Source organism: Amblyomma mixtum, chromosome 8 (assembly GCF_055824585.1).
Source record: "Amblyomma mixtum isolate Tamu chromosome 8, ASM5582458v1, whole genome shotgun sequence".
Lineage (NCBI taxonomy): Eukaryota > Metazoa > Arthropoda > Arachnida > Ixodida > Ixodidae > Amblyomma > Amblyomma mixtum.
The window spans coordinates 37,203,219-37,215,482 of record NC_143019.1 but is presented as its reverse complement, the minus strand read 5'-3'; the positions used below and the strand labels follow the sequence as shown (position 1 = coordinate 37,215,482).

The following is a 12,264-nucleotide window of genomic DNA, read 5'->3' as shown; positions in this document are numbered from 1 at the left end:
ACACATTAATGTTATGAAAACTATTGCTAAGTAATTTATGATTAATTTTTTGTTGTTATTGCTTCTGTTTCGGTTTCAAACTGCTATTGCCGTCTAGCGTAGAAAATGCTAGAATGATCAATATGGCGGCGCCCATAACTTTGTTTTCTTGAAACGTATGGCAAATCCGCTGTTAGCACCCAAATAACTCCACGACGATGGAAACCAAGTGCTCTTGCAAGGGCGTGAGGTCCTGCCTCACTTGCGAAGGGGTTAAGGAGCCCAGCAAACACGCTATTTCCAAACGTAAGGTGCGTCACCCGTTCACATTCTGTGCAGACTGCCGGCTTTGTTGGCCCGGCTGGTTAGATGCGTCAACGGAAGGAGCCCAGAACAGTAGCGGCTCCTTGCCTCCGCTCAAGATACCGGGTATCGAAATCTACGAGGAGTTCCTCACGCGCGAAGAGGAAACGAGCCTCGCCGAGGCGATCGACACTCGTGAGTGGGTCGGATCTCAGTCGGGGCGTCTCAAGCAAGACTTCGGGCCGCGCGTCAACTTCAAGAAAAAACGCGTCAGAGCCGGCGAGTTTGCGGGCCTGCCGACATATTTTACTAGCGTCGAGCAGAAGATGGCCCGGTGCCCCGTCGTGTCCGACTTCGAAGCGGTCGAGCTGTGCAATCTCGACTACAGCCCCAAGCGTGGATCGTGCATCGACCCTCACTATGACGACTGGTGGCTGTGGGGTCCGCGGCTCGTCACCTTTAACCTCCTGTCTGACACGGTGCTGACGTTGTCCAGGCCCGAGCAGCACTGGATGCTCACCGACGAAGACCTCATCGACGAACCGTCGACTCCCGATCATCGCTTGGACGGGCCGGGCGGCGATTGCGAGGCCGTCGCCGTCTCGCATGACAAAAGCGTGTGCAAGTCGTGGAGCGACGACTTCAAGGACTCCATATCGTCGCGGACTCCGCCTCGGTTGTGCGTCGCGCAGGTCGCGTTGCCCCGGCGTTCCATGATAGTGTTGTACGGCGACGCCCGTTACAAGTGGCACCATTCGATCCTGAGGGATGACATAACCAGCCGGAGGATCGCCATGACAGTGCGCGAACTGTCTGAAGAGTTTCTCGAAGGGGGCGCCTCGTGCGACTTTGGCGCACAACTGCTGGAAATTGCGAAGTTGCGTGTGTGAAGAGTGGTCGTGCGCTTACAGCATTGCAGTTCCTCTCCTTTTCGTTGATTTTCCTTCTGCGAACATAGTCGTTCACTATGCATAGAATGCTGTGCGTTGACACCTTAGTTTTAGGCTCCTTACTGTCAGCACGTGAGTGACAAGCCTCTTTTAGGGTATATTATGTGCCTCCTTAGTATGTAATATATATCTAGTCCAAGATACAGTAAGCCTGATACACCCTTCGACGTTTAGACTTGAATGCTGACAGCAGAAATTCAGCAACAAACCCCTTATGCTCACTCTAGTAAAGGCCTACAGCTTACATAGTCAGTGCTATCAGAGAAGTGCACCATGGTGGCTAAGCATGTAATGCTGTAGTGCGTAAGTGATGCTTATGCAGTGCCTTGACTATTTTGGGTCCGCAGATATTCAAGTATTGTGGAGTATACTCGCAATGGCACGCATGAATGCCAAAAAGCTACTGATGCCAAGTATGCAAATGGGCTGAGCATGCCACGATGATGCTGTTCTGCCAGCCATATCATGCCATGAAGAGTTTATGCATTTGCTATTCTTCTATAGTGGATTTAGCTATATTCATTGGGAAGTAGAGTTGCTATGCTCAGCAAAGCTGAATGCATTCTGCAGCTTAATTATCAGAGAGAGCTTTGAAGATGTGAACTGTACTCATCCATTTTATTGACAGAATAAGCAGTTGCCATCCCTACCATGACAAGAGTGATGGTTTCTGTTGTGCCAGCACTCATGCTTTGAAGGCATGCCATTGCAAGGTGTGCCGTATTCTGCTTCAGTGCTGAAATTTGGGTTTTATTGGATACTGGATGTGTTGTTCAGATTAAAGGAGCCTTTAAGCATCTCTTTGCTAGTCAAGAGAACTGCCTTTCAGTTGTTCGAGAAGTTATGTTGCCCTGAAAGGATTTTTCTGAGAAATTAAGGATACACTGGATTGCGGGGTTTTAATGTCTAAAAGCAATTCGGGCTATGAAGGATGCTGTAGTAGAAGGCTCCGGGTCAATTTAGACCCCTTGGGGCTCTCTAATGTGTGCTGACATCGCACAGGACACGGGTGCTTTTGTATTTCATCTCCATGAAAAAACGGCTGCCACACCTCGAATCAAACCCGTTACCTTGGGATCTGCAGCCAGATGCCATAGGCACTGAACCACCGTAGCAGGTAACGAATATACTGTTTGTGATAAGTGTTCAGCTAGATTTACCTCTTCGGTTGTAGCTGTTTTATTAAAGGAGTATAGACACGTAACCTTTGGGTACATGTTTTAATCTTTGCAATGGTGCTTAAGGCATTATTATACATGGATCACCATGTGGTATCCTCCTACGACCGCTAAGTAGTTTATAATCGAATTTCTTTCTCGATGACCCGAACGATGACTGTGATGTAAAAATGTGGTTATAGGTCACGTGAGGTATGAAGAAACTACAATATAATGGCTGCTTCTACATTCGTTGTCTCTCCGGCTCTTGAGGAAAGCTGGCTTCAGCACTGTAGTGAATTAAAACGATGAAGCAGTGATTGTACCGTTTTTCTATGCCTCACATGACATACAACTACACTTTGACGTCATAGCCATTGTTCAGGTGTTGAAACCGAAACAGCATGACAGAAAAATTCGATTATAAATTATTAAGCATTTCACCACATGGCAGTTCATACATAGTAGTGTCTGTCTTATCATTGGAGAGAAGAAAACATGCCACCAAAATTGAGTGTATATACTCCTTTAATTGATGGAATTGAAAGGGGGTACATTAATGTCTAAATCTGGAATGTCTTCTTTCTCAAGAGTGCATCACATTGCAATATAGCCTTCTGCAGCGGCAATGTAATTTCACCATCAGTACACTAGTCTGAATGCCATCATAGATGGATGGCTGTTGACAACATCATTGGCATACTACAATGGTGACCTCCTTTTTGGAAACAAGTCACATGCCCTTCAGATCTTCATGTTTTTCTGCAAGTCTGATGACACCTGGTTTGGGCCACTAGGTGCTTTAGACAAGGCAGCCACCCTCATCCATATACAATGGCATGCAGAGATGGGCACACGAGAAGCGGAAATGCATCACTGCTTGTGAAGATTATATCAAAGTTTTGTACTCCTGTAAAAGGGACCTAAACTTTAGTGTGAATATCAACATCATTTTAATTTATTTATTTATTATTCCTCGAATGCCACTGGACAGGGGTTTTACATGTGGGGTGGGCAGCTTCAGTGAAGGATGATGTGTTAGAGGACTTGTTGAGCTAGTTGGTACATGCTTCGAATGAAAGTATGGCTACAGAGAGGGACACATACAAAGCAGAGGGACACAGGACAAGCACAGTAACTACGTTAAACTCCATCACTTAAAAAAACTTACAGCCCCGGAGACTAGTCTTCCCAGTGCCCCGCATAGCTTTTGCTGTTTTTCTTAGCTCGAATTCTACCTTTCTTCTTGGCTTCTACTCTGGGAGCAACACCCCAAGCCAGGTTCCTGTCTGTTCCTCCTCATGGTTAGGCTAGACCATCAGAGGACTTGTGGTTACAGATAATTAAAAAATTTATATACAGCTCTTTACACAGCTTCTTCACTATGCAGTCTCGCGTCACAGCACCAAGCTCAGTTGTGCCCGTCTCTTGTCCCATGCGCTTCACTGAAGGCTCCTGTCTCAAAGTCCCCCTTGGACAGTGGGCTTTTGGCCACTGTACAGGTAGAAGCAATATAAAAGGGAACACGGAAGCGCATGACTGCCACACTTTGCGAAGAGCTGCCACCGACAGTTGACAAGAGTGGGCGGCATGAGGTGTGTGCCTAGTAAACATGGCCGGCTCTTCTTGCTACGTATGTGCCTGGTGCCACCGATTCTCGACTGTCGGCAGCAGCGCTTTGCGAAGCGCGGCAGTCACATGCTCCTGTGTTCCCTTTCATATTGCTTCTACCTGTAGATTGTTGCTTGCTCTTTTGTACATTTGCTCCCATCTGAAGAATGCAACAGGCCTCCATCAGTTCCTGGAAAGCCACAGCCGTGAAGTCAACCTCCTTTCGTCCCTGTTCACGCTAACCATTTGCGGTCACAGCCAGATCAGGTATCCCTTATGGGGGCGGTGCGGTTTGCTGCTGCCAGTGTTTAGCTTCTGATTCTTGCAGCCTATCTAGTGCCAGTCTGTTGGCCTCCACCAATCCACACAATTCTGCAGCACGTAGTCTCCACCACTGCTTGAACCACGCACACACACGCAGCACTTATTCTATCAGCATGCAGGGATGACCAACGGGCGAACACTATGCACCCTGCCTCTCAAGGCCACAGCCAGGCAGCATTGATTATGGTAACCCTACTCTCAACACAGTCTTGAGGCTTCCGCTTTTGCTGCATTGTTTGCATGAGAGACGCCTGTTGTACAAAATGAAAGAGTGCATACTTTGCATTTTGTTAGCTAGTGCTACATACAACAGTGCAACTTGACTGAGCTGTTCACAGCAATGTACTGTTCGCACTACAAGTACCGACCCGTTATGCTAAAGCTGGCAGTAAAAAGTGAAAAGTCTGAAAAGCGAAATCGGTTGTTTTGTATCACGCTGTTTTGCTTGATGACTTGGTCAGTGAAACGATCGATCACTAAACTCAGAATATGCATTGAGAGTTAGCAGTCACAGTGCAATTGTTCCAAAATTCATCTACTCTCCTCATAGTTACTGTACCTAGCTTAATACAAATCAGTGGATTCTACAACTAGATTTTTTTGTAAGAAAACTTGCTTTCTTTTTTTTTTTTGTAAAAGAAAGCAATTAGTGTCTGAAGCATACGACAGATGCTCTCTTTTCCAGGAAAATTGTTCATACCATCACGGACAGAATAATATAGACCGCGCTTCAGGGCTGATGCATTACCTAGCAAAAATTAAGAGGTGTTTGATATTTGTGGGAATGAATGCCACATGTGCGCAGCCAACCTTTCCATTTTGGCTACGCAATGTGAGGGAAGAGTTGGACTGCCAAAGCATAGTCCATATTATTGTCTACAACTGTATGTGCTGCATACAAAGGGCCATTGGCTAATCTGCTCAGAACACATAGCACAGCATACACTTACTTGCACAGGTGTGCATTAGAAGTTCCCACACACTTGAACTCGGAGGTTTAAACCAATTTTGTCATTGTGGCTTTACTTGGTAGCTTCGTGCACATACTCGAACCTGGGCTTTTACTTTTCAATTTGAAAGTCTATAGCTTTTGGAGTGTTAGGAAATTATTGGCATTAAATTTGACCAATGCATAGAAAACAGAGTTTTAACGAGTCAGCCATTTTCAGATTGTACCTATGGTTGTGTCACAGGAAGAAATCACAGATGTCACAGGCATAAACATGCAATGCGGGCAGATTTCGAGCGAAGCGCCGAAGCGTACTTGCTACATTTTGTACGCGCCAGCTAAGTTCAAATTACGCGCGTTCGCAGCCAGGTCACGCGGACAGGAGAAGCTCCGCCCCCGTAAGTGACAAGCCCCCTCCAACCTGCATCGCCGCAAGCTGCGTGGATCCATGCCCGAATAAACTAAATGTAAATACCGCCGAGATTTATTTGCCAACACCGCTGTCCTTCAAGGGTGAAGTCATTTCCATTCCTCGTACATCATGTGAGCTGTGACAGTGTCCAGTTGAGGCCCAATGAGAGGGTGGTACTGCATCATGAATGGCCCGAGCCAGCTGCAACGATCAAAAGGCGGCACTCAGTGAAGCTTCCGATGTGAACTTCGCTCGCGCACTGTTGACTTACAAGGTATAACAGCACACTGCCGTAATCACCATGATGGCTTGAATTACCCTGCAACGAGCAAAGTTTACGTCATTAATTTCATCTGCCCGAGCTTTCGCGATGCAGACGAGTCCATCAACTTGCGCGAGGCGGCTACGCGAAAGCACGTGACAAGGGCCGCTCAGAAAGCTTTCCCGCAGATGCAGGTAACGTCAGGTGCATACTCACCCCCTGTTCTCTCCCTTTGGAACAAACCAGGGTAGCACAGCTCCGAAAATGAACCAGAAAACGGAGTTGACGATCAGTGGGAGGTCACCAGGACCCATCGCTCCGCTCAGTTGGCCGTGCGGCGGGCGTCTCCGGATAAGAGCGCTATCGGGAGCGCTCGTATCGCGTCTGAACGCAGTCACACAGCGCATGACCATTGTTGCTACCATTTTATTTGTTCACATGCCACGATGCAACATATAAGGGCCGGCACAACGCAGGGAAAAAAAATGACTAATTGCGACTAGAATCGCGGTAGAGTGTCAAACGAGGCAAAAGGCTGCAACAACGAAAATGAGCTGTTTCAATAAATATTTGTAATATACCAAACGCACACAAAAAATAAATACAAGTTGTAATGAGCAGAAAGATATGTGTGACCCCATACAGGTGACTGTCCCTCACAGCAGCAACAATACAGCAATGTGGAGACTATGTGAGGAATGTATTCACTGTTCATAAGTGACATGTCACTGGGAATGCGAACGACTGATTTGTATTCTGGGTGGCCAGTGGTAGTAGATTGGTAATGACTTTCTGGGGCTCTTAAACACGCAATGTAATCATGGTACACAAGCATTTCATCTCCATCAGAAATGCAACCAGAACCAAACCGGCAACACAACACAACACGCACGTATTGGGGACTACAGACTACCAGCATCCATCTGCCGAACGGTACGACAGTGATTCTGGCCAACCATATTTATTTGAAGGGAATCGTATTGACGATTTCATCAGCTTCGAACACGAGTCCAGCATCCTTGTAGGAAACACATTAACAGGGTTCATTTCTTCCTCTGCGCTTCGCACTACATGTAGGAATGTTTGCGACCAAAACATGCAGGCATGGGAAATAAAGGCAACCGAAAACTGTGCATGTTCTGAGAGTGAAGGGATGCGACACCTTTTACCACATTACTTAACTCCTATGGGATTAACTCATCATATCAAAATGGCTCATTATATTTGAAGCTTTAAAATGCACCACATAACCCTTTCAGGTGCCATTTCTTGTTTTGATTAAAAACGATATTTTCCAGCCTAAATGGTATATTTAGGCATAAAAAAGGGAATTTGTTATTTTCCAGCACGAAAGACCAGCAGATATGTTTTTTACAAGACCGTGCACAATTCCATACAAAGTGTCAGAATGGTTAGAAATAATGACATCGAAATGCCTGGATTTGGCAAGTATGCACCCGTGGAATCACTCCTGTGTTTAAAAGATGCACATTACGCTCGACATTGAGCAAGATCAATGTATCACTGGCAGCAAAATCTGCCCGCACAAAAATGTCGGACGATGTGCTGTCCACCAAACCATACTGTGAAATATAATTTACAGCATTCCCTATATGGCATAATAAAACTATCTTATCTGCGACAAGAAGGATGCTAAATTCGACTTGAAACAATAAAGTCTGCTAGGTGCAGCACACTCAAGAAAAAAAAAAAAGCTGAGTTTGCTCTGTATGCAGTTGTGTACAAGCTGCCGTAAAGAGTTAAGAAACTGTATCCAATAGCCTTGTCACAAAACCCATGAAACCACTTCCAGAATTGCACTGATCATACTTCTGAAAGGTTGCTGATTACACAAAGAAATCAAAGCGAAAGAAATGCAGACTGAACACACAAAATTCAACATTGAACAGCAATAAAACACACCCGTGAGTAGCTTTGTGTGCCGAAGACGTACATAAATGTCATTCACTCACGCCCTGCAAGGGAGTGCTGCTAATTATGAATAGTTTACTGTGCCTTTTCTTGTTCCCGATGAACAGTGGCTCGCTCAATACACTCGGTTTTTCTATTATCTATGGTTTCACTATGATCACCCCTCCCGCAGCCATTACATACTTCCTTATCCTGTATTCCCTATCCTGCACATCTCCATGTCTGTTTAGTGTGTGCTTCGTTATAAGCGATCCGGATAAGTCGAACAACAAATCACGACATGTTAGGGGCTAGGAAATAATCTCACTGCAATAATACGAACCAAAGGCATTCGGAAAAAGAGCAAGAAGCCACTACAGTGACCCTTCTACAACACACTGCGCTTGCAACTTTCACAACAGTAATCTGAACCAAACAATGCCGACCAACAGCCCGAAACTATAAAGCAATTGGAGCTTGCAGGGTCAACAGGTAAGTCAGCAGCTTTCTACATCCATTCATGTCGCATGATGATTACAGTCTTGTTGTTCAGGAGAGGTCCAATCAGAGGATTCATCTGTGACATGTAGGCGCACAGCCAGCTGAAAGAAAAACACTGCAGTTAGTAGTGTTGCTACCAAATGAATTCTGCAGAAAAAGAAACCGCTGAGCGCAACTCACAATGTGTAACAGAGAGCGGCGGTGGTTGCAATCATAGTCTGGATCAACCTGCAGCCAAGAGGTAGTGGGAAGGTGAGAACAAGTAGGGTAGAATGCAACAACGAGATCTGCTCGATGCACTCCACGTCATCTGACTGCAACGCAAGCACCCTAAAAGTGTGCTGCCAAGCTCAAGTGATCGCACTGGCGCCATATTTATTTCTCCAGTAGAATTAAACACATACGCACGCACACACAGTCCGTAGGCGGTTTGGTCAGCGCGCACAACCCGCAGGCAAGGAACCGATCAGAGCGATTACCACACAAGTTGTTTGGAGAGTGGATCGAGCTACCAGCGCGAGATGACGGCTCCCACAAGTGTGCTAGTCTCACGCGCTCACGAGCCAACCGGACGAGTCTGGAAGCGCGGCCACATAGTGCTCGTAGCTTCAAGTATACCCAAAACAACTAGCGGGACGAAGCATGCACAGAAGGTTTTTAGCCCATGTTCAGGAATGTATAAAGATGCTTCACCCGCGGTTGTTTCCCTTCGGCACAAACCACGGAGCCACGGCGCCCACAGCAAGCCAGAAGAGTGTGAACAAGGTGACCGGAGTTGCAGAAGCACCCATTGTGCGGTTGTTCCGCTACACTTTCGTTCCAAACTTGCGGCCCTGCCGGTTCCAATTTCCAATAAACTGCCAACGTTACTCAGCAGCGGCTGTCTCTGTGACGGCCGCAGGGGAGAGGCTTTCTACCGGCCCTTCCAGAAGGAACATCCTCTGCGCATGCGTGGCCGTCTCCTAGCGACAGGAACGCGGAGGGTATTTTTTTTTTTAATCTTTTTTTCTGCGCTCGCACTCTTGCTTCACCGAGAGCGAGAGAATTCTCTCCTCCGTGTTCTCTGTGACGTTTGTAGCAGCAGATTCCTCCTTGTGTTTTGCCCCGGCTCAACTGGACATGGCGTCAACGTACCGCTCTGGGTCTGTCCCTAGAGCACCTAGAATGACCTAGGGCAACATAGGGAAACGCTAGGGCATGGAGGAAAGAAAGAACCGGGGTTATGGTTTCTTCCATTCCTCCATGCCGGTACATGTGCGTGGCGCCTTCCCTCTCGACAAGCACCGCAGGTCGTCAACAGAGCCGATATTTGGGTGCACGACCGCTATGAAAGAAACGGAGTTTGCTTTCTACACGTGTTTCTAAAATATACTTTTGCGTAGCTCGATCCGTGTCAGCGATGAATAGTCACATTTAGCGTACCGCGTACCATGTTACCAGCACCGGAGAACCGGGAGTCCGCGCGCAGCCAATTCGCATTCGCAAATCGCATTGACGGCGCCAGATGGCGCCAGGTACCCGACTGCTGCGTCCGCGCCTGCAGCAATCGGAACCAGTCAGCGCGTGCTCATCGGCGGTGGCCGGTCTCCTGGTGCTCCGGTAACGGAAACGGTGACACAGTACAAGGTATGCTAGAGGCCGTGCTGCCAACCCTAAGGCTTTTTCCCTGGATCTAGGGAATTTGGACGTCATTTAGGGGAAAAAGAATTTTTTGTATAATCTAAAGAAATTTCATTTGCTCGGAGAGTTCTTTTTTATCTCTCTCAAATTGGGAAGACAGTACAAGCTTTTCTTTGTTTTTGCGCTACAACTGACCGAAGCCTGCACAACACCGCCGCGCGCTCGAGTAAAGCCTGTTTCACATGCAAGTGAAAACGCTTTGTTGCTGCGGTGCAAAAGCTTTTTAGAGCCATCGCCGCGGCTTCAGCAGTCAGAGCGGCGATGTTCCAACAAGTTACACATTTTTCACCGCTCTGCACTGGTCAATTTTCTGTCGCTTGCATGCATGTGAACCTGCCTTTACACGCACGCAGTCGGACGTGTATGGTCCCTGACGTGCCCAGTGGCACCCGCTGCTGTGATCTGGCGTGCCACCGCCTTCCCTCAACACGCACGCCCCTTCCTCACGCTGTATTTGGAGCTCACTGCACGACGTGAAATTCCTCTTTTTTAGGCATATCTGCCTGTTTATTTTGACAATTATTCAAGAAGAAAGGTCTATTTCTTTTATAAAGGACCGCCGGGCTCGAAAACCTTAGCTAGTCTAACTAGGGGAACGATTCCCATTTCACCCGCCGCGGTGGTTCGGTGGTTATGGCGCTCGGCTGATGAGCCGAAAGACAAGGCTTCGAACCCGGCCTCGGCGGTCGAATTTCGATGGAGGAGAAATTCTAGAGACCCGTGTACTGTGCGATGTGAGTGAGCGTTAAAGAAGCCCAGGGGGTTGAAATTTCCGGATCCCTGCGTTATTTCATCCCTCATAGCCTGGGTTGCTGTGGGACGTTAGACTCCAAAATCATAAACCTTAATTCCCAGTTCCGCCACGACGAACAAAGTGAGTTGAGGTCACTTGATGCATAAAAAAGCTGTAACGCTCACTGCTTCATTGTTTTAATTGGCTCAAACTTTTACGTCAGCCACCCTCTAGAGCAATCGCTGCAAATGAACCAGCAGCTTTTATATCGCAGTTTCTGTAAACTCCACAAATGACCTCCAAACATTTTGTACGTGGTATCCTTCGGCTGAAGTCTAAACCGACGCAACATGAGGGAAAAAATCAGTTAATTCCACATGCCGATGCATGTTTACTAATATCTTGCGTACAACGAAAAAAAAAAAACATGCACGATATAGAGCATTTAATTTGCGATTTCCGAAGAGCGCCACGGTTTATCTTGTAGCTTCATTTAGAAGTTCTTCATTTCAGGTCCTTCATTTAAAATTTACAGCTAATTTGCTTACCAACGTCTGGTAATAGGGTAGCTGCATGATAAAACTTGCTGCTGAACTACGCATCAATATACATTTTTTTTTCACAATTGAACACTATTTTTTGTATCTAAGGAAATCTAGGGAATTTTTTGTTGCAAATTTGGGGACAAACGGCTCTGGAGGTTGGCAGCACTGGCTAGAGGTGTCTAATACCTTCTGGCTGAACGTACTACGTGGTGCATTCTTACGACGCTTACGATTGTTTTTGTTGTTTGTGCACTTGTTGGAAACTGGACCGGTGCCGCCTTTCGACTGCCTGCTCAGTCTTCCGTTTGGTGCGCGCGTGTCGTGACGTGTTTTGTGTTACAAGATAGCACAGATGATTCAGTTTCCTACATCACAGATTACTTGCTGCTTCACGCCAGAGTCTTACCTAGGTGTCCTCTTGTACGGTGCCGACAAAGTGGGCGTCCGTTAGCAAACGTGGACATCAGACAGTTTTCGTAAAACCTTTTTATTCTCATGTCGATCAAAACGAGTTCAATAGAGCATACAAAACACAACATGATTCGGCATAGGGAAATTGATGACGGGAGCAAAAGGCTTAGTGACTGTGTGTGGTCTGGGCGCCATGAACTATTTGAACGACTCTCGCATGATTCCAAAATAACAGGCGAAGCGAAAACGCACAAATGAGTAGCGGCAACTGCAGCAGCTATGGAAAGTCTTGCAGTTCATTTCCCGTGGGGTGTAGTGCTATTTCATCGCGCTTTAAGTTGGGTTCGTAAGTGCACTTTAAGTAAGGTCTATTTACACGTGCCCGCAGTCTTTCGTGTTCTGAAAAAACACGCCCTGCCCAAATGTTGGGGAGTCTGCAGAAAAACAAAAACTTCGAGATCACTGCGGCAACCCGCATTGGAGAAATGCAAAAGCAAAACGTCCACATGCTATATCAATGTCCGTTGCTATTCTGA

The 12,264-nt window shown here is 46.8% G+C and overlaps 3 protein-coding genes across 3 annotated transcripts; 1 reads left to right on the top strand and 2 right to left on the bottom strand.

Moving 5' to 3' along the window:
- Positions 1–130: 130 nt before the first annotated feature.
- On the top strand, positions 131–1,909 carry LOC149332118 (alpha-ketoglutarate-dependent dioxygenase alkB homolog 4). The gene has a single exon (XM_089555697.1). It carries the CDS (start codon positions 198–200, stop codon positions 1,170–1,172), a length of 975 nt encoding a protein of 324 aa, XP_089411823.1. The 5' UTR covers positions 131–197; the 3' UTR covers positions 1,173–1,909.
- Positions 1,910–5,739: 3,830 nt separating this feature from the next.
- On the bottom strand, positions 5,740–6,372 carry LOC149332117 (V-type proton ATPase subunit e 1-like). Its single transcript, XM_089557065.1, has 3 exons — positions 6,164–6,372; positions 5,957–6,004; positions 5,740–5,886 (listed from the first exon to the last, which is right to left on the bottom strand). The coding sequence occupies exons 1-3, from the start codon at positions 6,370–6,372 to the stop codon at positions 5,793–5,795; spliced, it is 351 nt and encodes a 116-aa protein (XP_089413191.1). The 3' UTR covers positions 5,740–5,792.
- LOC149332116 (V-type proton ATPase subunit e 2-like) lies at positions 6,356–9,285 on the bottom strand. Its single transcript, XM_089557067.1, has 3 exons — positions 9,053–9,285; positions 8,540–8,587; positions 6,356–8,460 (listed from the first exon to the last, which is right to left on the bottom strand). Exons 1-3 carry the CDS (start codon positions 9,148–9,150, stop codon positions 8,367–8,369), a joined length of 240 nt encoding a protein of 79 aa, XP_089413193.1. The 5' UTR covers positions 9,151–9,285; the 3' UTR covers positions 6,356–8,366.
- Positions 9,286–12,264: the final 2,979 nt, after the last annotated feature.